This window comes from Calonectris borealis, chromosome 2 (genome assembly GCF_964195595.1).
Source record: "Calonectris borealis chromosome 2, bCalBor7.hap1.2, whole genome shotgun sequence".
In the NCBI taxonomy this organism is placed as follows: domain Eukaryota; kingdom Metazoa; phylum Chordata; class Aves; order Procellariiformes; family Procellariidae; genus Calonectris; species Calonectris borealis.
Window position 1 is genome coordinate 148,166,263 of NC_134313.1, and position 25,269 is coordinate 148,191,531.

The 25,269-nt window shown below is 41.3% G+C and overlaps 1 protein-coding gene across 4 annotated transcripts; it reads left to right on the plus strand.

Moving 5' to 3' along the window:
* Positions 1–631: 631 nt before the first annotated feature.
* Positions 632–23,929, plus strand: PTER (phosphotriesterase related). Of its 4 annotated transcripts, XM_075143865.1 has the most exons (6): positions 658–731; positions 12,340–12,775; positions 14,960–15,225; positions 18,679–18,819; positions 19,408–19,561; positions 23,085–23,173. In XM_075143865.1, exons 2-5 carry the CDS (start codon positions 12,344–12,346, stop codon positions 19,550–19,552), a joined length of 984 nt encoding a protein of 327 aa, XP_074999966.1. In that variant the 5' UTR covers positions 658–731; positions 12,340–12,343; the 3' UTR covers positions 19,553–19,561; positions 23,085–23,173. The 4 variants fall into 4 exon arrangements, with proteins under 4 accessions (XP_074999963.1, XP_074999966.1, XP_074999964.1 ...); XM_075143862.1 differs by lacking the exon at positions 19,408–19,561 and having other exon boundaries at positions 632–731; positions 23,085–23,929; XM_075143863.1 differs by lacking the exons at positions 658–731; positions 19,408–19,561 and adding an exon at positions 899–939 and having other exon boundaries at positions 23,085–23,929.
* The last annotated feature ends 1,340 nt before the right edge of the window (positions 23,930–25,269 follow it).

Genomic DNA, 25,269 nt, shown 5'->3' on the forward strand with positions numbered 1-25,269 from the left:
CTTTGGGAGATAAGACACTTTTGAGATCCTGGATGGAAAGTGTAAGAACTTGGTGTCAGCTGTGTTCTCATTTCATACCTTGCACCTGCATTTTCATCCAGAATCTCTGTCATTGTCATCCTGTTTGTGAGTACTGGTAAGCACCTCCTCAACTTTCCCTGTTATTTGCATTGCAAGGGCAAATTAGAAAATATTGCCTCTTGCAAGCCCAAGCATTCAGCGCAATCTCCCAACCCCCCAAAATGACTCAGTGGATCCAGGCCTCCTCCCTGCTGTGTAAACAGGGGGTACGAGCAAGGACAGGCAGGATGCTCACATCCACCGACTCTCACTTGTACTGGGAGCCAACGCTGGCACAAAACGCTGCTGCGCCTCCCTCCGAGGCGGAACGGGCTTCTAGGGAGCACGAACCGTGGGTGGCGGGGACGCGGCCCAGCGCCAGGGCCCACCGCGGGCACCGAGGGAGCCGAGCTCCCCGCAGGGAGCCGGCAGGGCAGCGCCCTCCTCCCCTGCCGCTCGCCCGGCCCGCCGGAGCGCCCCGGGCTCCAAAGTCCCCGCCGCCCTCGCACGCGGCTCGCTCCCCCGCCTCCACCGCCCGCTCCCGTCCCCGGGGCCGGGCCGCGGCGGGGAAGTCCCGCCCCGAGCGGGGCGGGAGCGGCGGGCTGCCAGCCGGGGGGCCCTGCCGTGGCGGCGGGGTTGACGTGCTGCCGGCGGAGGGTCCTGCCCGCGGGGTGAGCGAGCGGGAGGGCGGGCGGGCGGGCGCGGCGGGGCCGCGGGGCGCGTCTCCTCAGCCCGCCGAGCCGCTCCGCGTCCTCCCGCGGCCCAGACCCGGCCCGGGCTCGCCGTTAATGCCCTCGGCCCGACGAGAGCTGCTTCCGCCCCTTCCGCTGCCGGCCCGGGAGGGCCTGAGACGCGGAGGGCAGGAAGCGGCGGCCGCGGGTAACGGCCGCGCGTCGCGGTCCTGTAGGGCTGGGGCCGCGCCGGGAGGCGGCGGCCTGAGGCGGGCGGGCCGGCCACCGCTTCGTGGCGGCAAGCGCAGGTCTGGGTGCCGGGGCTTAGGGGGCCGCCGCTCCGCGGGGCTAAGGGCGCTGAGGCGGGGCCCGGCCCGCCCGGGTGCAGCCCCGGCGGAGGGGGCCGCTGGCGTGAGAGGGGGAGCGGAGGCGGGACGCGGGCGGAGACCGCGGCCGGGACAGCGGCGCTGGGGCAGGCAGGGCACCTGTAGGAAGCCCCGCAGCAGGTCTGGAGCTTGAGGTGACGAACACCTCCTCCTTTCTGGAAAAGTGTTTCAGAGGATCGGATGACAGTTACCAGCAGAGTAACGCCCCAGCTCAGGAGGGCTTCACTGTGTGAGTGCAGCTACGCTGCTGTTGTTAGAGCTGGTATTTAATATTTGTACCGCCATAACAAGTTAGATGTTGGAACTACATCCTCTCTAGTACTCCTCTCCCAGTCCCTGAGGGTGGCTCCATGAGGGAACAAATGCCTCAATCCAAAACTGGGACCTTCAAAGCCTGCCTTCAACTGCCTCTCCATTGGAAGCACCTGCAGCCTTCTGCAAGATGCTTCCAGAGTTGCTTAAGCTTGACAAGGCTCAACAGCAAAGCTCCAGACTTGCCAGCAAGCCTTGTTGGGATGCAGACACCATGCATTTTCTCCGTGGCCTGAGGTGTGCTGCCCTTTACAGAACGCAGTTGCAGCAGACGCCCTGCTTTGTCCTCCCCCTGCGCCAGTTTGGCGAACTGCGGAGAGGAGTGCTGGTTCTGAGTGAGGGGGGTTCGGTTCCCTATGCCAAGTGGGGTTCAGCGCTGTAGCCAAGCCACTGCCCAACAGTGGGCTTGGGTGTTTGGCAGCCCCTCTGCAGCAGGTCTTGTGTTGTGGTGACATGGTCCCGGGTTGAAGCAAACAAGTCCTGTTGGTGAGGAACTCAGACGAGCATCTTTTGGCCTAGCAAGTACATGAGTATATATGATCTCTAAGAAACTTGTAGACACAATACTTTTTTTAGGGATGTCTGTTGTTAAGGATGGTATCTTCTGTATGTTAGAGGCTTGTGATACTTTTGAATTAAACAGATTTTTAGCCGGAGGTCACTTGCTTTTGGAAGATTGTGTTTTGCTTGTCTGGAATTCCCCTGTGCTTTATACTGGATACATTATTTGACGTCCTCTGTCGTAATATGTTCTATAGTGTTTAAAGGTCGTTGCCTTCTTTTTGGTGGAGGCTATGTTTCAATGATGGGTAAAGCGGTGCTTTTAATAGGCAGTTTTGTATCATTTTGTTAGGTACTTTGGGATTGTTATATGAAAGACTACGTAATTGTCATTCGTTATTATGAACGTCTCTCATGGTTTGGAATTTAACAAACATAATATTTGCCATCATGTCACCATCATCACATTCATTTTTGTAGTTATAATCAAAGGTGGCAACAGTGGCATTCAGATGCTTAATTACATTTCGTGTAGGTGACCAGTGCTAACTTATTAAATTCATGCGTGGTGTAGCAGGAACAAGTGTCACTGCTTCCTTCTGTGGCTAGGGAGCCGTCAGCTTGCTCCTCACATATAAAAATCAGTATATAGTGAAGCATATGGCACCAACGAGTTCTGTGTTTATTAAAGGACTGTTTCTCTGAACATTCTGTGGATTTTATTTCTTATTTCACTTGTTGCAGATCTCAAATATTTTTGCTATCTTTCAAAACTTGAAATACTGAACAAGGTTCATTTTTTAGTAAGCTGAAACCAAGACTTCTTAAGGTTTCATGAAAACAGAGAGAGACTTCTGCTTGCATCAGACTGGCCACCTGTCTGGTAGGGGGAGGATTAGAAATCCATCTAGGTTGTGGAAACTTAAGGTTCAAGTCCTTGGTTTGATTCAGAGCAGTTTTGAACTTAGGTCTTCTCTGCTTCTGGAGAATATACAAGTCATTGCATTACCAGCTGTATTAGAAGGGAAAGGGACTGTCCCGACCCCTAATTCTAAAAAGAAATTTAATCTTCTTCTCAAAACTGGTAGGGTAGGTTTTCCACTTAACATCACTTTCTGGTCACAAATTAAAAAGCTTCCTCAGAATTTTCTAAGCAGTGGCCATGTCTTTAGTCTGATATTAATATGTAGTGGGTAATAATCCAAGAAAGGCATTTTATCCTAGGAATGGCTGGGATATATTTCAGAAGTATTAACTACTTGGATAAGAAGAAGAAAGACCACCACTACCACCACCATTATCTCTTATATGACAATTTTAAGTAAATCACAATTTTTCAGTTGGATCTCAGAAACATGTAGGATCACTCTTCTCAAAGATATTCTGAAACCTCAGTTTTGCATGGAGCAAAGCCACAGGGTTTTTCCTGTAAAGGAGGGAGGACCAAAGACGAATGGTATGTTACCTGCTGAGGTACTGTCTCTTTTTCTGCTCTTTGAGGATCTCACCTCTTACCTGAAAGCGTAAAAGGAGAATTGTTTTATTCCACAGTTGTCTTTGCCCTGTCCTGAGTCTTTGTAGTGACGACTAAATGAAAGGAATTTAACTCTTTCTTTGCTGTGATTTGTGTACCTTCTGGCAGATGGGTCATTTTCAGATAGGTCTTACTGCTCAAACTCTTGAGGGTTGTAAACTTTATTGCAGGACTTGTCTCTGTGTTACTCACTTTAGACTAGGTAGCAAAGATTTAAAAAAAAAAACAGGTAATAGTTTCCAGGGCAAAGATCCTGAGTTTGTATCTTCTTTCAGAAATACTGTGATATCCCATTCTGTGGTACAAAAAGACAAAACAGTGGCAGGGTTCTGCGTCCAGTTGTTGTTAAGACTGAAGATTCAGCAATACCTGGAAAGAAAGCAGAAGGATATGCAGGAAACAGTCTCATCAGTTTGTGTGTGTTGGTTGTTCCAGCTGTTTCACTATTGCACCCAGCTGTGGGTAAGAACTTAGCACCAGGAGCTGTACAAGCAAGAGGTCATTGTCTTTGACTACTGACAAAGCATGCAGACTCTATAAAGGCAGTCTCTAAGCTAAAAGATACTCTTTAAGTTACACCCGTCAGCTTTAAGCTCTCACTTGGCTCACATTAATTTTCTTGTGTGGGCTAGTTTCTTGCCCACAAGTGGACCTTGAGAGGAGCATACAGCTTCCATTTCCTGGCACAGCCATAGCAGAACAGTCACAGTTGAAACTGTGAAGGCTTTTCTTGGGGTATTTTTTTTCCAGTGGGTCTTCAGATTGATAGCAAGTTTTGGGATACAGTTGTTTGCAGTACTAGGAAGCTGAATTTAGTTCCGTGCATCTAAACCCATCGCTTGCTATTAAAGAAAGTAGTTTTCTGGAAGTCACTGCTTATCCCAGTTGCTGCAGTCTGAGATCTTGAATGAGGCACTAAATCCGATCTCCATGCTGTTCTCCACAGTGTGTGGCTTCACAGGCCTCCGTGAGTCAGTGACTGATATGTTCTGCCACGAAGCTGACCTTGGGGTTCATTCATCTGAATTTTCTAGCTAGTAATGTCCAGTCTTGACCAGGAGGTAGTAATGAACATTGTACTTCCATTGCATAGATATGTGTGGTGAGAAGGATGATGTCTCTTCTTTGGTGCCTTTGACCTCCATCCCTTTTCTCTCTAGCTCTGCATGTAAAGATCCATAGACTGATTTGGTGTTGCTCTTGGTGATGGTGCTGCACAAGTGAGTGATAATGCTCCATCCAACATGCTTACTGAAATGTTTAAGCTCATGTGAAAATATTTAAGCATATGTGACCTTAAATAAAGAGAAAACCAATTAAAGTCAATGAGAGTAACAGTAAGAGTAGAGTTATGTGTATGCTTCAATTTCAAATTTGAAATTTAGAGAGAATGAAGACTGGACATGCATTTCTGAAGCACAAACTTTTTTCCTATATCATGTTGTCCTAGCAAGAAAGAAAGTGTATGCTTGTAGCCCAGTACCCATGAGAAGCAAATATGATTCTGTTTAGGCTTAAGAATACAAATGCATGCATCAGCATGCAGGACTCAGCCCATATTTGCATATAGCGTAATATGAATTCAGTCATGATTTTTGGCCTAAAAACACTATGTGTGCATGTAAAATATAATTAATGTAATGTTGGACCCTAGGGGAGAATTTTTATCTGACCTTTTATCAGGAGTAATTTTGGAAGCTGCCCAAAATGTAAAATCCCCTGAAGTTCTTCTAAACGAGATTTTGATGAAAAACCTCTTATGGGGATATTGGTCTCAGATCTCTCTGAGGAAAGGAAACTTCAATGTGACTTTGCTCAAAGAAGCCTAGGTTTTGAGACTGTTATCTGCACAGCAATAAGGTAAAATAAAAGTCTGACTATTGTGCTTACAACAACTGAACTTTAACCAAATTGAAAAAAAAGGTGTGCAAAGTATTACATACTAAGTGGCTTAAACTCTGCCTCTGGGGCAAATCACTGTACGCGTGCATACGTGGTCATGTGCAGATCACATGTGCTTGCTTTGATCCCAAAGGTATGGCCATACTGTGAAATCGATATGAGAGGCCGCACTTTGTTCTGGTGTAGCTGTTCAACTGTAAAGAAGAAACCTGGTTCATGTACGTCTGGCTCAAAGTCTTAGCTGGAGCAACAATGTGACTGACCCTCAAACCATGAGAAGCTGGAAAGTCTGTCTGTCTGCCACTAGCTGAGCAATGGAGGGAGTACACAGTGAAAATTTTCACTTACCCTTTCAGGTGAACTTTTAAAAGCTTTGCTTCTCACTTGCCCAATTCCTTTCCCCAAAGTGTGCTTTTTGGAGGTTCTGAGGGCAGCGAATCAATATATTGGCCTTTCACGTATGTGTAATAGTGTTTAAATTTCTCCTATTATTTAAGTGACTTTGCTTTTAGGTTGTAGAACATTGCCAAGCATCATAACTGTTGTGGTGTGTGTACATGCATATTTTGCTGGGACTTCTGCTTACCGTTGTAGGATTATTAGAGTTGTCGAGCTAGGTTAGAATAGAGTTCTCCTAATTTTTTTCATAGCATGTATTGTAACTTAATATAAAGTCTTACTTCCGAATATGAAGTCTTACTTCCGGTATCCCTTCTCATTTCTGTAGTGTAAAAGCTTTTTGGTTGCTCAAAGCATATATAGAAGATCTAGTAAAAAACAATATTTAGTGTTTCTTTTAGCTTGGCTTCTTAAGGAAATACATGTTTCTGAATAGTTTTGGGACCAGAGCTAGGTCGTTGAAGGCCACTGCATTAACGCACAATTCTAAGTATCTCCAGAACAGTGTGTTACAGGAAATAAGGCGGCAAGGTAGGGATAGGTGGTGCTTTTTAAATATTTCCCCCAAGAGTTCTCTAGGTTTTCAATCTGTTAGCCAATTCTACCCAGTCGAGAGAGTACAGATATCTGAAATGGTGAAGTTCTTACTTGCTCCATGAAAATATAGCCACCCAAAGATGGGAAAATGCAGGTGCCCCATTAAAGGAAGAGCTTGTATGGGGTTAGACAGGAGAGAGGTACTGTAAGTGTTGTCCTCCTCTCTGAGAAGAGCTTTAGTCAAGACATGAAAAATCTCCCATGTGACATCGATCCTTAGGACACAAAGCCTTGCCTCAGTGTTGATGCTTGTGGAAGTACTAGTGTGCCATCCTTATGCAGTTTGACTGAGAACTAGGAGGAAGGCCAGCACTATACATCCAGTGTCCTTGTCCCCTTACTGCGCTTCTGCACACGTAGTAGGCAAGGGGCCATACTATGAAAAGCTGTCATGATACTTGTTGTTTTTTTTTTTAATTAATAAAGTATGAATGTAGTGAAAAAAGAAAACACTGCCTCTGAATAGATAAGATTATTTTCCTTGGCTCATTTTTCTGAATTAGCTTGAAGTTCAGCTAATCATGATAATCTTATACCTACTCTTCTCTTTGGGAGAAGAAAAAGACCAATGTCACTTCCAACCAATGTCAATCCTGAAGACGGGGAAGAATAAATATGACTTTAATGAGAATAATGTGCATCACCTTCAGAGAAGCACATTTGCCATTTCTGCAGAAGAGACAGAAGTTTGCCCAGAAACCTGCATTTTTTCATAGTACTTTTACTCCATTTCCAAATTCTGTTTCTTGGGCAAAATAGCCCAAAAGTAGTATGAGATGTGCTGTTATCTCGCGTAACACAGAGACAACTATCGGTGCTGTGAGAATGCCCTTGTAGGAGTATGGCGTCGCAGGCTGGTGGACACCTTTACAGACATTGATGCAGAGGGAATTGCTGGGCTAAAGGACAGGTAAGCCTGTATCTGTCCTTCTGGAGCAGATGCAAGTTCACTCCTACTGCTGCTCTCCCCCACCAGTGGTGGACTCTGCTCCACAGCCCCTTGTAGCTGCGCTTCCCTGATGCTGTGCATAAGCAAAAAAGCCATGCTTTTTGAAACCAGTGTATGAGAGAGAGATGGGTTTCAGGCATGTTTGTCCTGTAATTAGCCCTTGTGATTAAATTTTTGAAGAAGGTAAAGTAGATCTGGCACCCATCTGTCAGAGAAGTTAGAAAACTTGCTGGTCTGGTGGGGAAGAGGAAGAACTGTGCTGGCAGTATTGAGTTCCTTCCACCCTGTAAACCTCTACAGAATTGGCAGGAGCATAGAGGAAGAGAGAAAGAAGTTCATTTATTAATTTTTTCCTGACATAGTCTACATGTGTTCTCTTACCCTCTGCCTCTCGTCTTCCTTTGTCTTGCTAACTTTTCCCCTCGTCGCAAAATGCCTACATGTGGCGAATGGTGAGATAACACAGCATAGACTAGCTAATGGTAATTTACTACAGATGTCTCATATATTTCTAATTTGGGGCTTTTCCATGGTCTGTAGAGGTTGCTCACAGTGGAATTGAATGCTCAAAGTATTTCCTCCATCTGTAAATATATAGTGAACCTGCGCTGTGTCACATTTCCAAGGACTGCATGGTTATAAAGGAAAGACCCATCTACAGTGCTCTTGATGCAGCCAGGGCAGCCCTTGTTTCTAAATGGCAGCTGTGTTTAACTTTTTCTGAATATAATAAATACCTATTGAGCCATCCTTTTTGCTTTTTTGTAAATTTCGTGTCACAGCAATCTGGATTTAGTGTTGCTGTAATCTCACATTGAAATATAATGGCAGTAAAATGATTCCCATACAAGTCTAGAGAGAATCTGTGCTAATACCATTAAAATGTGCTTACCGAATCAAAACAAATGCGGCGTTAGCATGTGAAAACTGTGTTTATGCGATTATAATGTTTCAGCAATATGAGATTACTGTAGGAAACTAATCCAAACCTAGAGAGGCTTCCCATTACAAGACCATTAAAATGGCACAGTGACTGAAGCACAAGTTTCAGATGGGAAAAGTGGAAACACAAATCTTGTCATCAGTATTCAGGCAAAACATCTATTGAACTCAGTGGAGTTTTTACCAGAGTCAGGAATGCAGTATCATGACCTTTTTAGCAGCAAGTCTCTTTCCTCTTAACAATACCTCTAGGAAAAATATTTACTTCACCAGTATTTAATAGTTGGCTAATGGTGACAGTCGTGTTTTATGCACCATACTATTGGTGGTTGTAAAGATTTGTCCAGAGTTTATTACAGAAATGTTAAGGTATTGTTTCAAGGCTGTTGTGAAATAATACAAGTTTTGGTTATATGTTAAAGCAATTCTCATTTTCTTTTTATCTGAATATGTAATTTTCAGGAAATACTATTTATTTCTCTGTTTATACTGCACCTAGAGCAGAGAAGCCTTGTTCTATGCAGGAGCACCTTGGTGATACCACAGCATAAATTAGTGATTTCCAAAACCAAAATACCTGTTGTTGCCAGATGAGAGCCTACCTGTTTATCTTTTGTCATAGGAATTGGCACCTTTCCCCCTCCCCTCAGACTGGGTTAAGATTCAATAAGTATGATTCATACGTCTTATGTAGGACCATCTAAAATATACTTGTCTTGTGCAGGATTGTTTCTTGGCTCCCTCCATGGAAGGAGGCTGATATTACAGAAAGTGACTCGTCCTGTTCTGTTACGAACATTCAAAATAGGCTGGATGAGTTGCCTATGGATATGTCTTTTCCTCTCCACTATGAAAATGGTCTTCTGGAGAAGACATACATCATTTTAGATGGCTAAATGAGGTGATATGAATTCAGTCCTTGGTGTATGAAAGAAGCAGCTTTCTCAGAAGAAAGGTCTGTGTAAAACATGGAACGCAAGTCACTAGTAAAGCACACGAACATTGATTTCTATAGTAATGTATACATGCTTAAATAAAGCAGCAATCCTTATTCCATTTAAAAGCTGTTTGCACCTAAAATCTGTTTTAAAGACACTAATTAAATTCTGGTTCCATCAAGTGAATCTTATTATGAATAATGTGTCATTATAGCATAATCAGGGCATGCTGTCTGTGTAAATGACAGTGGGGAAGCTACCAGGACAGTAGTTTTAAAAATAATTCCAGTCATAGGTTGTTGGCTGTCTTTATTTTTCATAATTTTTTTATTAAAAGCTGTGGGTTTCTAAAACTGCGTTAGTAAGCAGGCACATACATTAATATTAATCATATTTTTCATGCAAAATTAGGCCTACTTTAAATGCTGTTTGGTCAGTTTCTGGTTTTGTGATGCTTCTTATATTTATAAAAATCCTTGGCCTCAATCAAAAGGTTCAATAGTAGGCACTGGTTCTGTAAACTCTGTATGTGTGCTATAATCTGAAATCTAGAGTCTAAAAATCAACAGATTGGTATCTGCTACAAGAGAAACCTGGCACTGGAACTGGTAATTTTAAATGTTTCCTGCTGTTATAAATCAGAAGACAGCATAAGAAGATTTCACACACGCAACCATAGGTCTTCGCAGTGGTCAGGACAGATTAATTGCGGGTAATCTAAGTTAACTGTGTCAGAAAGGAATTAGTGGCAACAAATGTTGAAAGTCAACTTTTTATCAAAGTAGTAATCTGAAAGTGAGCAAAAATTCACATTCAATTAGAGTGGCCTTTTTGAGTAACTGCACTATTAAATAACTAAAAAACTGAAGTGGAAACTTGTTAAGGAAACAGACTGTAATCGCTTTGTGTCAAGTTTTATCAAAAGAACTTCAATACTTATATATTTAATTATATAACAAAATATTTATATAGGTTTGTTTTCCTAAGTTAATAAATGTATTTGAAAATTGTCGATGAACATGGGAAGAGAAAAGTGTGTCTCCAATGCAGAGTAGTTATCATTCTCTATGCTGTCAGGGTTTTACTGAATACCAGAGTGTAGATCTTTAACGCAAAAAAAAAAAAAAAAAAAAAAAAAGCAAAGGTAATACAATTATCTTAGAATTATCTTAGTCTCTTTGCTGTGCATATAAGAATGACTCAGATCATTGAACTTTTTCCAAAATAGTGGATTGCTCTATAGAGCACCAGCTTTGTTCAAGGATAAAATTAATGACTGGGTTGGACAACTTAATTGAATTGCAGCTAGCAGCAGTTTCTGACTAAGACAGGTATTTTGCTTTTAATTATTTGCTCAAGAATAATATTTTCTGAAATCATGCACTTCTTAATTTATTTGGCAAAAAATAAATCATTATATTAATCAGCTAGCAGTCTGTTCTATGAGATTAATTGTTCTTCTGCCTTCTCAAACAAGTCAACATACTACTCTAGAAATGAAATTCATAAAAGAACAGTTCTTCCTAAGTCTGCTTTTACACAAGGCAAGCAAACATAGTCAGTCAGTCCTTTCTCGTTCTTATCCATAATTTTTCATATTAAAATAACTGCCAGGACTACAGACTTCACTAGGCAGGCAGTATCTGCTTTTGCAGGGGCTGGGTCACTTTCGTACACTGGTACTCTGATAGTGGCTGCTTCTTGTGAGATGAAAGTATCCCCAAAGAGACCTCGACGTTCTTGTGGCCTTTGATATGTAGAGTTCAGTGCCCTTCAGATTTCAGTTCTTCCGTCATCCTGGCAGATTAACTTTAGCAGTTAAAAGGAAAGTGTCCTCTGAGGGCTTCACCAGTAGCAAACCCGTGTTTATGATATTATTCACTAAAAGGGAGACAGAATGGGAAAGACCTCTCTCTTTAATCAATAATACATGCTCTAGTTAGTCCTGTCCTCTGGACATGATTAAACATGTATTTTGTTTCATAACTGATGATTTTGGTTGACTAGGGATTATAACTATATATCCTCAAGCCTTTGCAACTAGCACCAGGCAAATCTAACATGAGCTGGGTAGTCAGCTATGTTTAATGTTAATATGGCACATACGCGAAAAAGACTACCCCCACCCCCAAAAGAAAAAGATGCCCCAAAATCCCAATGGGGAGAGCTGCAGCTAATTCTAACCTGTAGCGAGTCAGGCCAAACTTGTACAGGGCAGATGCCTTTGACATGAACCAACTGCAGATAGTAAGCTCGATGTATATCTTTGTCACCACTCATTTCAAGTTTTGAGAAATAACGTTGTTTTGTTCATGTTAAAGATGAAGAAAAAAATTTCTCAGAGGCTGAGCCATATAAATTGTTAGGGTAAGGTCTGTTCTTAACTGGTAAAATATTTGGCCAATGAAGCTGATGAGAAAAGCACTTTGTCTTCTGCCCTGCTGGTTGAGGGCCACGCTCTATCTTTAGCGACTGTTGTTGGCTTTGGAGGAGTTGTCCTGGGCTGTTCCAGACCTCCACAGCACAGCTGGCGGGAGAACCTGAGCCTCTGTTGAAGTCTAAGAAGCAGATGATCATCCCCATCCCGGCGTTCCTTATACAGAGGGGCAGACAAGGTGCCCAAACACGGACAGCTTCACTCAGTGTGCAAGGGGAGTAGTGAGTCTTGGAGGACACAGATAAATAAAATGAACGTACCAGTGAGGAATATTCAGCCTTGGTGCCAAGTATGTTCATCTGGTGGCTCAAGCTGACAAAATTTGACAGCTGCTGAAGAGCAGAGAATTCCAAATGAACATACAGTGGTTGTTATTAAATAGGAAACATTTATCTTAATGTGATATTGACTATAGCACAATAAATTATGATGATTTCCCTGTACTGAAATGTGGTATTTTTACATTGCTAGAGTACTGATACAAGTGCAGTTGAGTAAAATAAATGCTTTGGTTTTCGTATTGACCACTCTACTGGAAACAGCGTTTGAAAACTTCCCAGTGAACACGCAGTGTGTAGGTACGTGCGTGAGAGAGAGAAGGGAATTCAGAAATTTAGTAAGAAATGTTTGCTCCATCTGAAAAGGTGTTGTTTCCTTTTTTCTTCCTTCACAGACTCTTTTAATCTGATTTTTTTTTTCCTTTTGTTGAAGAAAAATGCCTTCCTTGGCAGGGAAAGCGCAGACTGTCTTGGGCCCTGTGGATCCGGACCACCTTGGCTACACGTTGACTCATGAACACTTGACTATGAACTACAGCTGCTGTTTTTGTCCACCTTCTCCAGGCCAAGAGCCTCTGGCTGATGGGCCCATTGAGATGAAGAACTTGTTTTGGATTAAGCAAAACCCCTATAGCCATAAAGAAAACCTTCTTTTGTATCAGGAAACAGATGCTGTGAAGGAGGAGCTCTTGCATTTTAAAGCAGCAGGTGGTGGGACGATCGTGGAAAACACAACCACAGGAATTGATCGGGATATGAATACTTTGAAGAAACTTGCTGAAGAAACTGGAGTCCATATTATTGCTGGGGCTGGGTTTTATGTGGATTCCACTCATTCTTCTCAAACACATGCCATGACAGTGGAGCAGGTAAGTCTTAACCATTGCTTTGGAGACTCTCTCTATCAGTTATCCCTGGGGGAATCAAAGGTGGAGAGAAGTTCCAGCAAAATACATGAAATCTAGAGTTCTCAACATGAAAAACTTGGGAACAGCATTACTGCTTGTTTGTTACAGCGGGACCAGCGCTACTTGTGTGTGCTGGGATTATCTGTCAGCATTTCCAATTCTTAAGCTCCATTTTCTCTCAGGGATTTGTTATAATGCAACAGTAAAAGGAAAATAAAGTACTTCATGTGTGGGCATCTGGTACCACACCAATTATCCTGTTCTTTTTACAATTTTTAAAGAAGGAGTATATGCCTTCTGCCTCTTTTGTCTCTTTTTCTGGCTAATTGCTTCCCAATGAGATCACCCAGAATTCTTGTAAAAAGCATGAATAATTGCAATATTTACAGGCCGGTTGTAAATCATTGCTCTGCTCAGGCTGGCTGTTACATCTCTCTTCTCTACCATTTGTCCAGACTTTTCAGGGTAGAGTCTACATCGAATTGTTTCTACGATGCCTAAGACAATGTGTTAATAATGACCAAGGTCCCCAGATATTCCTATAATAATAAATATCCATTCATCTTTTATTAAGAAAATGTGATGATAGGGAGAAGAGGGAAGGGAACTCTCCAAGGCAGGAGACTGTGAAAGCAGATGAACGGAGCTGAGAAAATTTTTTAAAAATCTGTCATAGTTTACAAATGAGTCAAAGTAATTTTAAAAATCAATGGTCAAAACCTGAGCAGATATAAAGTGATGCAGTGCTGCCAACCACACTGGACCCAAGCTGGCCCAAGCTGTACAGAATGGTACTAGTTTTCCAAAATATTCTTGCATTGCTTGAAATTTGATACAAACAGATTTCTTGGGGCAAAGGTTTCCCTTCTGTATTTGGTGGACTGCTGGACACCCACAGATGTCCTGTACTTAGCAGGTAATAAATACTTAATCCAGTCCAGAAGACAGAAAGGGTTGTGCAGTGACTGATCCGTGATAACCAGTGGTTCCTCATTTGCCAGTGAATTTGACATGATTATGTTTTCTGATTAGGCAAAGACAATTTAAGTATTTTGTTGCTAGCCCTACCGGAGCTATTCAGTGACACAAGGATGTTGCTGCAGGAGAGATGTTCTTCAGGAGAGGAGTGAGTTCTATATCATAGGATAGAGTGTTGGGCAGAAACCTGCTGTAAATTGTAATATCTTGGACTGACTTTTGCGTGTAGATTGAGTATTTCCCAATACGTTGTATGAGGCTATTGAGAAGACAAGGTGTGGAGTAAGGATAAGTTACAGATTTATTTGAAAATTGGTGTGGGGTTTTTTGACTTCCTGGATTTGCTTGCAAATTTTCTTCCTTTGTTCACTTTATTCTTCCTTAAAGTCATGATTTCCCTAACATGAAGGGCCAAAGAGTTAGAAGATCATCATCAGTGCCATTTTGTGCTCTGAATTCTGAATGTATTCTTTAAGATATGTGGCCTATTCTGGAAAAGAAAAACTAAAGCTGTTATAACAAAATGCTTTTATTAGGAGATTCTGATGTCTTTTTTGCTTATGAATATTTTAAAAGCAAGCTAATTTTGACTCTGTAAGTTTGTCAGCTGAGCTTTGTTCTTGTAGTTCTGAAGTCATTGGAGCTCCTGTCGTTTTATGTCGGCATTCCCACAAGATTTGCCTTAAACTTGTCTCTTCAGGATCTTTGCCGGAGTTTCTCCCTTCCCTATCTGAGTGACAAGGTTTCCTTATTCTCTGAGCCCTTATTTTGCAAGAAATTACACTGAATTGTTTCTAGAGCCAATTCAAGAGTGTGAGGCACAGGTTTCATACTGAGCTAACTTTGTTTTTTTTTTAAATAAAAATTAGTCTCAGCCTAAATCAGTGTTCAAATTTTATGTAGACCAGCTTTCTCAGCAAACCTGGGCAACTGTGTGAGTGATACTGTTAAATTGATTTGCTTTGTGTTTATTTTGTGAATGGCTAGCATAACGTTAGTTGACAGAAACCAGATTTTAACTGCAGTGTTTTCACACACCCAACTGTTAATTAAATAAGTTCTGAAAGACCTTGGGAGTATAACTAGCACAGTGTCCACAGGCCAAATTTGATGCTATTTAACACAAATAGTATTAATAACCAAAAATCTCATTTTCCTGTTCTCTAGCTTACAGGGATTATTGTTGATGAGATACTCAATGGAGCAGATGGGACAAACATCAAGTGTGGTGTGGTGGGAGAAATAGGTTGCTCCTGGCCTTTGACTCAGAGTGAACACAGAGTGCTTCAGGCAACAGCGCAGGCTCAGTCACAGCTTGGGTGCCCCGTTATCATCCATCCTGGCAGGAACAGCGATGCACCTTTCCAGATTGTCCGCGTTCTGCAGGAAGCTGGGGCTGATGCTTCAAAGACAGTCATGTCTCACCTTGACAGGTAAGCAGACTCTTCTGCTGTTCTTCTGGCAGTGTTGCCACAACCCGCTGGGGTTTGGGGGAACTACTTGCAAATAGTTAGGTTTCTGTTGTGCACTGGGATCAGGACACGAAGAATTATCTTCAAGTTTACTCACTTAAAAATGTGAAACTGCTTATATAGAGCTTGGTGAGCTTCCAGCACTTCAGTCGGGGTCAGCTTTTAGGTTCACACTGTCAAAGAGATTTGGGCATTTTAAATGCTCTCTTTGAAGGCCTGGTGTGAGATCAGCAATAACTGTAGCCACATTTTTAAAAAATGGGGATTCCATTAATTCATATCCCTGCACAAATCACTGCATTTACAAAGCATTGGACATCGAGCAGCTTTCACCAAATTGGGTGGGAAGCTGCTGGGCTTCCAGCGTTTTGGAAACCTGGGCCACTCTTAAGGGCCTGACCAAAGTCTCTCAGATACTAGTGGAGAACTCCTTGATTTGGCTGGATGCTGGATCAAAGTAGAAGCCAGACCTTTTCAGTTCTGCTACCAGACAGAAGAAATATTGCTTAAAAAGAAAATAGTTGGGTTTTGGATAGCTCTTAGCAGAGACCAGATTGCTATCTTTTAGTTTCCTTGATAGCAAAAACCAGGAACCCCACATCAGACGTGGAGAGGAATTGGGGTGCTTTTCTCTCTCCGGTTTAGAAACACAGCCTCTTATTACCAAATCAGTTTTGTGTGACCTTGTGCTGTTCATGGTGAGCTGGAAAATGTCCAAGCATTGATTAGTTTGGCCAGTTGCTGAATAATGGAGACCGTTTGTGATCATGTGATTCTCAGCAATTGGATTGTTTGCCCTCAATGTGAGTGTAATACAGGCAAGAGCACTGTGCTCCAAATTTCTAACGGTTATAGGCTCTGAGAGCTTGTAAATCAAGCTACAGGTGTTTTGTATTCACACAGAGCTCAATGTTTTACTTGGGGATTTTAGGAGCATAAAATTCAGTGCCACAAAATTTTATTTATATTTGATTATATTTAAATGATATGGGCATTCTTTATGTATTTACCTGCATTCCATTTTATCTATAGCTATGTTTTTCTCTCATTTTTAAAGAAAAACTGGTTACCTAAGTCTTTGTATGAAAGAGGACTGAGCAAGCTGCAGGTGTATGTACTTACGTAGCCATTTTGATAAAACATAAACATCCAGTTATGGTTTTTTGCCTTTATACACTGTTGTAAATTGTTGAATTCAGTGATTTATTGGTGGAAAATAAGCAATGTAAGTAGAAAACAGTCAAGACAGAGGTGCAGTTTCACTAACAGCCGCTGATGCACAATATGACATTTCCTCATACTCCTTCTATCATTACTTTCACACATTCAGGTTGGCACTTGCTATAACATAAACTCTAAACTACTGTGAAGTTTGGCTTTGCAATGTGCATTTAACATTTTAAGTCTCCTCCAGTGAGAAGAATCGACGTGGGAGCATCCCAGTCCCTTAAATGTGAGATAAATTTGTACATAGCTCCATATTTCATGCCTGTTTTTGACATAGACAAAACGGTAGTTTTCAGGTGGATATACAGTCAAATGATAAAACTAAAATGCTGGCTACCATGTTTTGCAATTTAGCACCTTAGAACAAAAGGTAGCAAGTGTCCATAGTGAAACTATGGTATAGATAAAGGCTGGGAAGCAAAAGCTATTGAGGTCTTGGCTTTGGCCATTTATTAGGGATTAAGGTTATAAAGGTATCTTGGTAGAGATCAACACTGATTCACTTGAGTAGCTTTTGTTAGAAGGCTCACAGCAACTGTTATGAATGCCTGTTTGATAATGGTTTGGTGGATGTCCCTGCGGTGATTTATGGATGAGGTCCAAACTACAGGATGCTTCCCTGTGTCCCACCTCCTTTTCCCTGCGTTCAGGGCTGCTCAGGGACATGTGTTGCCCAAACACCTAATTCCAGCACAGGGATTAGCAATTTGAGCTGGGAACTGCTGCTGCTGCTACATCCCTGTGGCTTACAAGGGGACCCAATGGCTGATGAAATTAAGCTCTCCTGCTCTTCGTTGGGACAGAGCACCCAAAAGCACAATGCTAACAGTATTTTGCAGAAGAAATTGCTCTGGCTGTGATTTTGAAATATATTGTTGGGTGGTTTTTGCCACCTGCACAGGGATGAGTACTCTTGGCTACTGTCTCCCTGTTGAACTGAGCAGGGCTGGATCTAAAATGACCTGTTCTGCAATTTGAAAACTCATTTGGTAATAAATGTTGAATCTCTGTAAACTGTAACATTTATTTTAAAATAACATTTTTATTAATTACAGTTGGCAAGTCTTAGACTCCTGCTGATGGCAGGCTTGTTTGAACGAGGGTTTTCTCTCTCTCAACCCATCTGTTCCTCCTACTTGATCCTGTTGTTAAGTCATAATATTGAACTTGTGACATCAGTAATTTCCATAGCAACAGACTGTGATGTAATTGTAAAGGGTAAAATTACTTTGTGACATCAATATCTGCAATAATAAAAAAAATTAAACTACTGCCCTTTTGGTTAACTATGCTGTTCTTGAGGAAACTTGTTTTTTCCTTAGATGAAAAAAATTGTGTTGTGGTTATAAAGACAAATTTATAATGTATCGCTTGATACATTGCTTTCCTTCAGATAGCTTATGCTCTTGGTAAAAGTGTTTCAAAGAAAAAAAAATATTCCAGAGAGCTCTTATTTCAGTTGCCATTCTTTTCTGAATAAGTGTTGGTTTTAGTAGCTTTGTTCCTTCACTTCTCAAATCTGCTGCAAAGCCCATGTCCCAGGTACTCACAGTGCCATTATATATTTTGGTGAGAGCCTTTCCTTAAGGCATTCTGGCCAGATCCCAGTGCAAACAATGATATATTGCTGCTCTAATGACAATCTAGAAACATCACTGTACAGAATAGAAACTAAAGACAAAGTTGTGTATTACCGGTGTGTGATGGATGAAACAAGCCCTGGATGTAGCTGTCTCCTGTAACTCTTTTGGGAAAGTAAATCTGTCTTGTGTAAGTAATCCATTGTCTTTTTTTAAAATGTCACTATGAATTAACCTCCTCCTTAAATGTCCTTCCTTGTTAGGTTGTCTGTTGAGAGGTTTAGAGATATCAAAAGTAAGTAACTTTCCTGTTTCCACTTAAAGATTATCATAAATGTTTTCATTATTTCATGGGGGAAGAGTTGGTTTTGGTTTGGTTTTTTTGATGCATGAAGTCCTAAATGAATGTGAGAAGGACAATGCTGTGTAGCAGCTTAAGGTGCACGTGTCAAACAGGAGTCCTGTTTTTCAAAAGGGTGAATTAAATCCTAGATTATTGTTTTTGTTCCTTGCAAGTAGGAAGGAAGTTGCAAAATACCTATCCTCGTACCATGAGATTTTTTCTCTTCTGTTACAATGCTGACGTTGTGTTATATATGTTCTGCAGGACTATATTTGATACAAAGAAACTTCTGGAATTTGCTAAACTGGGATGCTATTTAGAGTATGACCTATTTGGTACAGAATTTCTTCACTACCAGTTCCATCCTGATATTGACATGCCGAGCGACAATGAAAGAATTGCAAGGTATCTGCTTCCATGAAGTTTAAGCTGTAGCATTGCCATTGACAAATGAGTATTATTGGTATTTGTTTTAAGGTAAAATCACAGAGTAATTCTGCTTGCTGTTCAAAATTGTCTTTGTTCATACTAAAATAACGACAATTTTTTTTCTGCTGCTGTTAGGTCTTTAGGGCAGCATGTGTAATTTCTTCCATCTGCAAAGGAAGATGTAGAATTATAGTGTTGTAGAAAGTTACTTGACAAAAAGATCAAAAGCTTTTTTAACTTTATTCTCCATCCTAATCCCATGCTGATTTGGTTGAATTTTATCATTTGCTGCATTTGTATAGACTGTGAAAAAGACAAGGCTGGAGATACAAGGCTTATATAGGGGTTTGGCTTGTATTTGAAACATAGTATTGGAAACCTAGTGCTGCTACTAAGCACCATCTGAGCCCGTTGCATCTCCTCACAAATGCGCTAACCGAGCAAAACTCATTGGTTGTCTTGGATGGATTTGATCCGTGCTTCCGTCCTGAAAACTGGACTTTTGTTCTTCCAAGCACTTCACCTCTCCTCCCCCTCTCCTTTTGCCCTTTCTTTCTTTTGAAGGATGAGATTCCTGTCTCCTCAGAACTCCCATGCACCTCACACTCACAATGAAAATATTGGCCCCACTGGCAGGAGGCCTCTTCCCTGCTTCTCATCAGCGCATGCAGTCTCAGCTCAGCTGCACAGCAAATCTGTTGTGCTGTGACAACACAAGGTATTGCCGAGGAGATGCATTTCTTGCAGAAACTGTCTGAGACAGGTAGGATCAGCTGGGAATGGGCTTCTCACTCTGTCCAGAGGTGTGGTCCTCCTGTGCTCTTGTTCACAGTGTTCGTGTGCAGTGAAGTGGCAGGTTTCTGGGGGGTGGGGTGCCATCCTGCCTGTGTCTTTTTTCCTTGCAGAGTCAGAAACAATTCTTTCCTTCTCTTTGATGAGAAAGATTTTATGATCCCTGATCACTGATGAAGTAACTTTCTAGCTTTCACTTATATTTCAGACGTAGCTTCCCTGCCCCTCATTGTCAGATTAGCCTCAAGACTTTTCTTCTCTGTTTTCAGGCCGTTCTCTTCTTAAGAAGGTGCTGTGGTTACTGTTCCACTTATGCCAAGTGTTTGCTGCTGCTTTTCACACTAGAAATAATTTCTCTCTCTTAACAGGGCTGTCAGTCTTGCACTCAGTATTTTAAACTGTTGCAATGAATCTGCAGTTTCCACATTTAGAATGGGTAAAGTTGCTCCCCTCCCCTGTGCCTCCTCCCCTCCCCTGTGCCACTGGAGGTCAGCATGTACAGAAGCACCGTGAGGAATGTGTGTAGAGGAACGGACTATGCCTTGGTTAACAAGTGCTTGCTCGACCATGGCAAAGTTTTCATTCCATCCATGATACTTGCTCAGCCACCAATGTCTCTCCTTAAACTCTCTGGCATTTGAGTATTTCTTAGAATCATAGAATCATAGAATCATACAGGTTGGAAAAGACCTCTAAGATCATCGTGTCCAACCGTCAACCCAACACCACCATGCCCACTACACCATGTCCCTAAGGGCCTCATCTACACGTCTTTTAAATACCTCCAGGGATGGTGACTCCACCACTTCCCTGGGCAGCCTGTTCCAAGGCCTGACCACTCTTTCAGTAAAGAAGTTTTTCCTAATGTTCAATCTAAACCTCCCTTGGCACAACTTGAGGCCATTTCCTCTTGTCCTATCGCTAGTTACTTGGGAGAAGAGACCAACACCCACCTCGCTACACCCTCCTTTCAGGTAGTTGTAGAGTGCGATGAGGTCTCCCCTCAGCCTCCTCTTCTCCAGGCTAAACAACCCCAGTTCCCTCAGCCGCTCCTCATAAGACTTGTGCTCCAGGCCCTTCACCAGCTTCGTTGCCCTCCTCTGGACGCGCTCCAGCACCTCCATGTCCTTCTTGTAGTGAGGGGCCCAAAACTGAACACAGTATTCGAGGTGCGGCCTCACCAGTGCCGAGTACAGGGGCACGATCACCTCCCTGCTCCTGCTGGCCACACTAGTTCTGATACAGGCCAGGATGCCGTTGGCCTTCTTGGCCACCTGAGCACACTGCCGGCTCATGTTCAGCCGGCTGTCAACCAGTACCCCCAGGTCCTTTTCCTCTGGGCAGCTTTCCAGCCACTCTTCCCCAAGCCTGTAGCGTTGCCTGGGGTTGTTGTGGCCGAAGTGCAGGACCCGGCACTTGGCCTTGTTGAACCTCATACAGTTGGCCTCGGCCCATCGATCCAGCCTGTCCAGGTCCCTCTGCAGAGCCTTCCTACCCTCCAGCAGATCAACACTCCCGCCCAACTTGGTGTCGTTGCAGCAGGCTGTCTATAGGAAGAAAATACGAAAAGTTTGTCTTCTCATTGTATGGTGCGAATATGTGCACTTGAGTTAGCAGTGCCATTAAATGGATTTTGTTGGGCTTTTGATGCATCCACGCTGGACATACGATAGCAGTGGCAATCTCCTTAGGGATTTTTTTGCCAAACAGCATCAGAGAGGTGGAAACCAAATTGACCTTTAAATGTGTTGATGAAAATACTAAATGGAAAATCTATGTTCAGGTCTTGTCTATTCAAAACAAACTAGTCATGCCATACGTATGCAAACACAGTTTAGCTGTGTGTGTATTTATGCATTTTTGCTGCAATTTTTATTTGCTAATGCAAGTAAAAAACTGAATTTTTTCAGGGACAGGTTTTCTTTGAGTCAGAAGCAAGTACTAACTAAACTTACAGGAATGAGCAAAAAGCAGCAATGAATATGGAATACAAAGGACCATATGCCTCCCCAACCCCAGAAATGAGTCCAAGTATGAAAGGAGATGATTCTAAGAAGATGTTTGGTCAGCAAATAACTTAGTTCCTCCAGCGTCATTGCTCTCATTCTTTGGTTGGCTTGTGGTCTCTCTATAATTCAGGCTGGAGAAGATACTTGTGATGTTGTAATAGTACAGAATGCGTAATGTTGTGCACTGTATTGCACTATTTACGGTGTTTTTATGACATGCTAATTTTTTACCAAGTTCTATCTTACTTGCCTTCTTCTGCTGCCCATATTAATTTGATCCTGCTACCTGTATCTCCTCATAACTAATTGTAATAAAAACTGACAGTAAGAGCTTTCAGATACAGTGTGGTTACTTATAAAACTAGTATTTGCTTTCTTGCTGATCAAAGCACAGTCAGGAAGGTAAGAATTAGAATTTCACAGCGCTGGCAAATGATGGAATTGGGTGCCTTCATGAGCAACGAGCACTTTCCAGGTCTGGTCTATCCGTCCCTGCCACTTTAATGCTGCAATCTACTGCCAAAAACTAAACTGAAGCTTATGGGAAACTTAACAGTCATGCAATACAGACACCCACCGAATAAACTCTAAAAAATGAACTGAGCAAGGGATTAAGGTTCCCAGAGTGAAATGTGGAACGGAAGGACTTGTTGTTGCAGACGGGTTACAAGGGAGCGACCAAAAGATTGCTTCTTTTTCCAAGCTGACTTCTTGTCATTTCGCCAAGTCTGGTTAGCTGGGCTGCTGTATGAACTCCTATTTCCTGGCATATGCTAGCACTGTGCAATGCCTGTCTTATTTATCTTCTTCTTTAATGAACATCTTTGAACATGTTTGGATGATAACTGTCTATATGGAATATGATGCTGACAGCTTAAAAATTTTTATTAACCTGGTTTGCTAAGTAGGAATTAACTAAAGATGTGAAAGTATTTGTGTAAATGAGAAGGCTTCTTAAAGGACCTGTCACACACAGAGTCTGGTCCTTAACAAATGTAATGACACTAGCTTTGTGACAGCAGCAAGAAATAACCCCATGAATCGATCATGCTGAGAAGGAGTTTATGTAGGAAATTATTACTTACCCATGTATGTAAAACCTGTATCCCATGTTTGGTGATGCTGAAGTTCTTGAATTCCTCCTGGACTTAATGGGACTGGGAATGCAAAGTCATGTGCCAGCTGGAAAGAGTTTTCCTTCTCCACTTTGCGATGTGTGGTGGTATGTTTTCAGAGGTGTTTTTTTTTTCATTCAATAAAATAAGTGCCTTAATTTCAATTAAATATAAGGAATATGTCTTCTGAGTAGCTAAAAATAAGTGTTTTCAGTTATAATACAGTCTAGCAGTGCAATAATGTAAAAAACTTAAATCCTGCTCAGTTCTGTGCTGTTGCAGAGTGAGAACCTTTTACTGACAGGTATTCTTTTTACTTTTGCAGGATTCGTATGCTGATCGATGAAGGCTATGAAGACAGAATTCTGATCGCTCATGATGTGCACACTAAGAATAGGTTGATGAAATATGGAGGTCATGGATATTCACATATCCTTAAAAATATAGTTCCTAAAATGCTAATTAGAGGCATATCCCAAGATAAAATTGATAAAATACTCCTAGCAAATCCAAAGCGGTGGTTGACTTTTAAGTAGGAATAATGAATAAATATTCCTATTTTATAGGGAAGCTTGATAAAATTCAGACCTGTTTCAGGAGAGCAGTCATTTTAAAACTTGGTTCTTTTCAGAGAAACTGGAAGTTATTAATTAGATGTGAACAAACTGATTATGACTTATGTTTAATTAGAACAAAAAAATTATGTATTCTCTCTGCATTTTCTCTGTTCTAAAAGTCTGTTCATGAATGATTTACTGGATATGAGCCTACCTGCAAAATCTTTTCAATTGAAATTTTAAAATAATTGTTTCTAGAGGGTAATCTAACCCTATTATTAAAAGTTACGGAAAAATATTTTTGAAGATGCATCATCTGGACTTTGAAGGAAATTACAGTTTTCAATTAAATTCCCCTTCTCCAGGGGGTGATCTTAATTCTTGTAATATTGACAATCTTCTAATTACCCTTATATTCTTTAAATAATGCTTGATAAAAAGTCTGGGACTTTTAAATAGCTTCCATAGACAACAGAAGGCAAAAGAAATCTCAAATAATTCTAAAAAGATACTGTTTCATTCTAGTTTAACAATTTACTTATTTTTAACTGAAGTGTAAAAAAAACCATGGAAAAATGTATTTTTGAATAAAGAAATTTGATGACCTCTTAAACTATGTGCAGTATGGATGCCTTTTTTTAATTGCATTAATTTTTTATCCTGAACCTTTGGAATCCCATAGCAATCATGTGCAACTTCATGCAGACCAGCTTCTTTTTGTAAGGATGCAACACCAAAAGTCAAAATATATTACATAATACAGTTTTAATGAGTTGCAATAGTTATAACAAAGGTTATGATATAAGTCTTTACAAATCAGTGTATCAAGATATGATGAAAAAGGAAGAAATGTTTGCCTTCTATGTGTTTTTCACATAAAGTGTGTTCTTTGCTCTTGTCTAACTTTAACCAGGGCAGGTGATTTATCCAAAAAATGGTCTTATCCAGTAGCAGTGGTAGCCTGATTTCAAAAGCTTCTTCAAATTTGACCATATACATCTTGTAGTATTGAGCTGTTCCAATAAATACCTTAGTAAATATGCATTGCTAGTTGTAAATGATCTCTAGCTTAGTACTTTACCGTTTAATACTACGTAGAAAATCTCTAGCTACACTGCTGTTGTGAGTGCGCTAACCAATAAAAGCAACAGTGGAACTAACAGACATGAAGTCAGTTACACATCTGTTATTGAAATACATTACCTCGTAGAAAAAAAAACAGGAGTAATCACTACAATATACAGATACAGGTTGGCACTTTGTCATAAAGTAAAAGCGTTAACCATTCTGGTGAGATAATATACAAGCACTGTGTCAGCACAGTGTCCCTTTATAAATCCTAGATGAGTTAGATTGGTGATCCTCTCAGTCAGCCTAGACTAACTCGGCATTTATTTTGAATTGGACGACTCAAAACAGAAACAGAAAGGGTAACCTGTTCTGTTGAAGAAAAGCTTCACTCATTCAAACGAGATTTTTAGAGAGATTCGTAAAATCTTCATCAGACTTTTACTGAGCAGCCAGCACTGAAGAGCTTTTTTGTCACAGTGGCAGACACTTTCAGCATTTTAGTACAGGTAAATCTGAGTTTGTACCCTTAGTACATTAGACAAGGTTGCTTGTGGCAAAGTACATGAAATAGAAATGCTAGGGGTAGCCTCTGTTACTCCTTAACAATTTATAGAAATGTTACTTTGATTTTGCCAAAATGTTAAAAATAAATAACGTAACCAACTGTGCTAAAGAGCTAGTTAATTTTCTTGCTAAAATTTAGGTTTAGAATGAAATCTGCAAGTTTTAACCTGAGAGAAATAGAACAGCTTCCCCTCCCAAAAACAAAACAAATAATAAATCCGTTTTCCGAATAAAAATATTCTGTGGACATTACTAGTATGACTGATTTTAAAGCATTTTTATAACTATGTAACTCATGGTACTTGTGTTTAGTTTAAT

Coding starts and splice junctions, on each gene's coding strand:
- PTER (XM_075143862.1), top strand. CDS start 12,344: ATGCCTTCCTTGGCAGGGAAAGCGCAGACTGTCTTGGGCCCTGTGGAT. Junction 15,226..18,678: donor GTCATGTCTCACCTTGACAG/GTAAGCAGACTC, acceptor TATGTTCTGCAG/GACTATATTTGATACAAAGA. Junction 18,820..23,084: donor GACAATGAAAGAATTGCAAG/GTATCTGCTTCC, acceptor TTACTTTTGCAG/GATTCGTATGCTGATCGATG.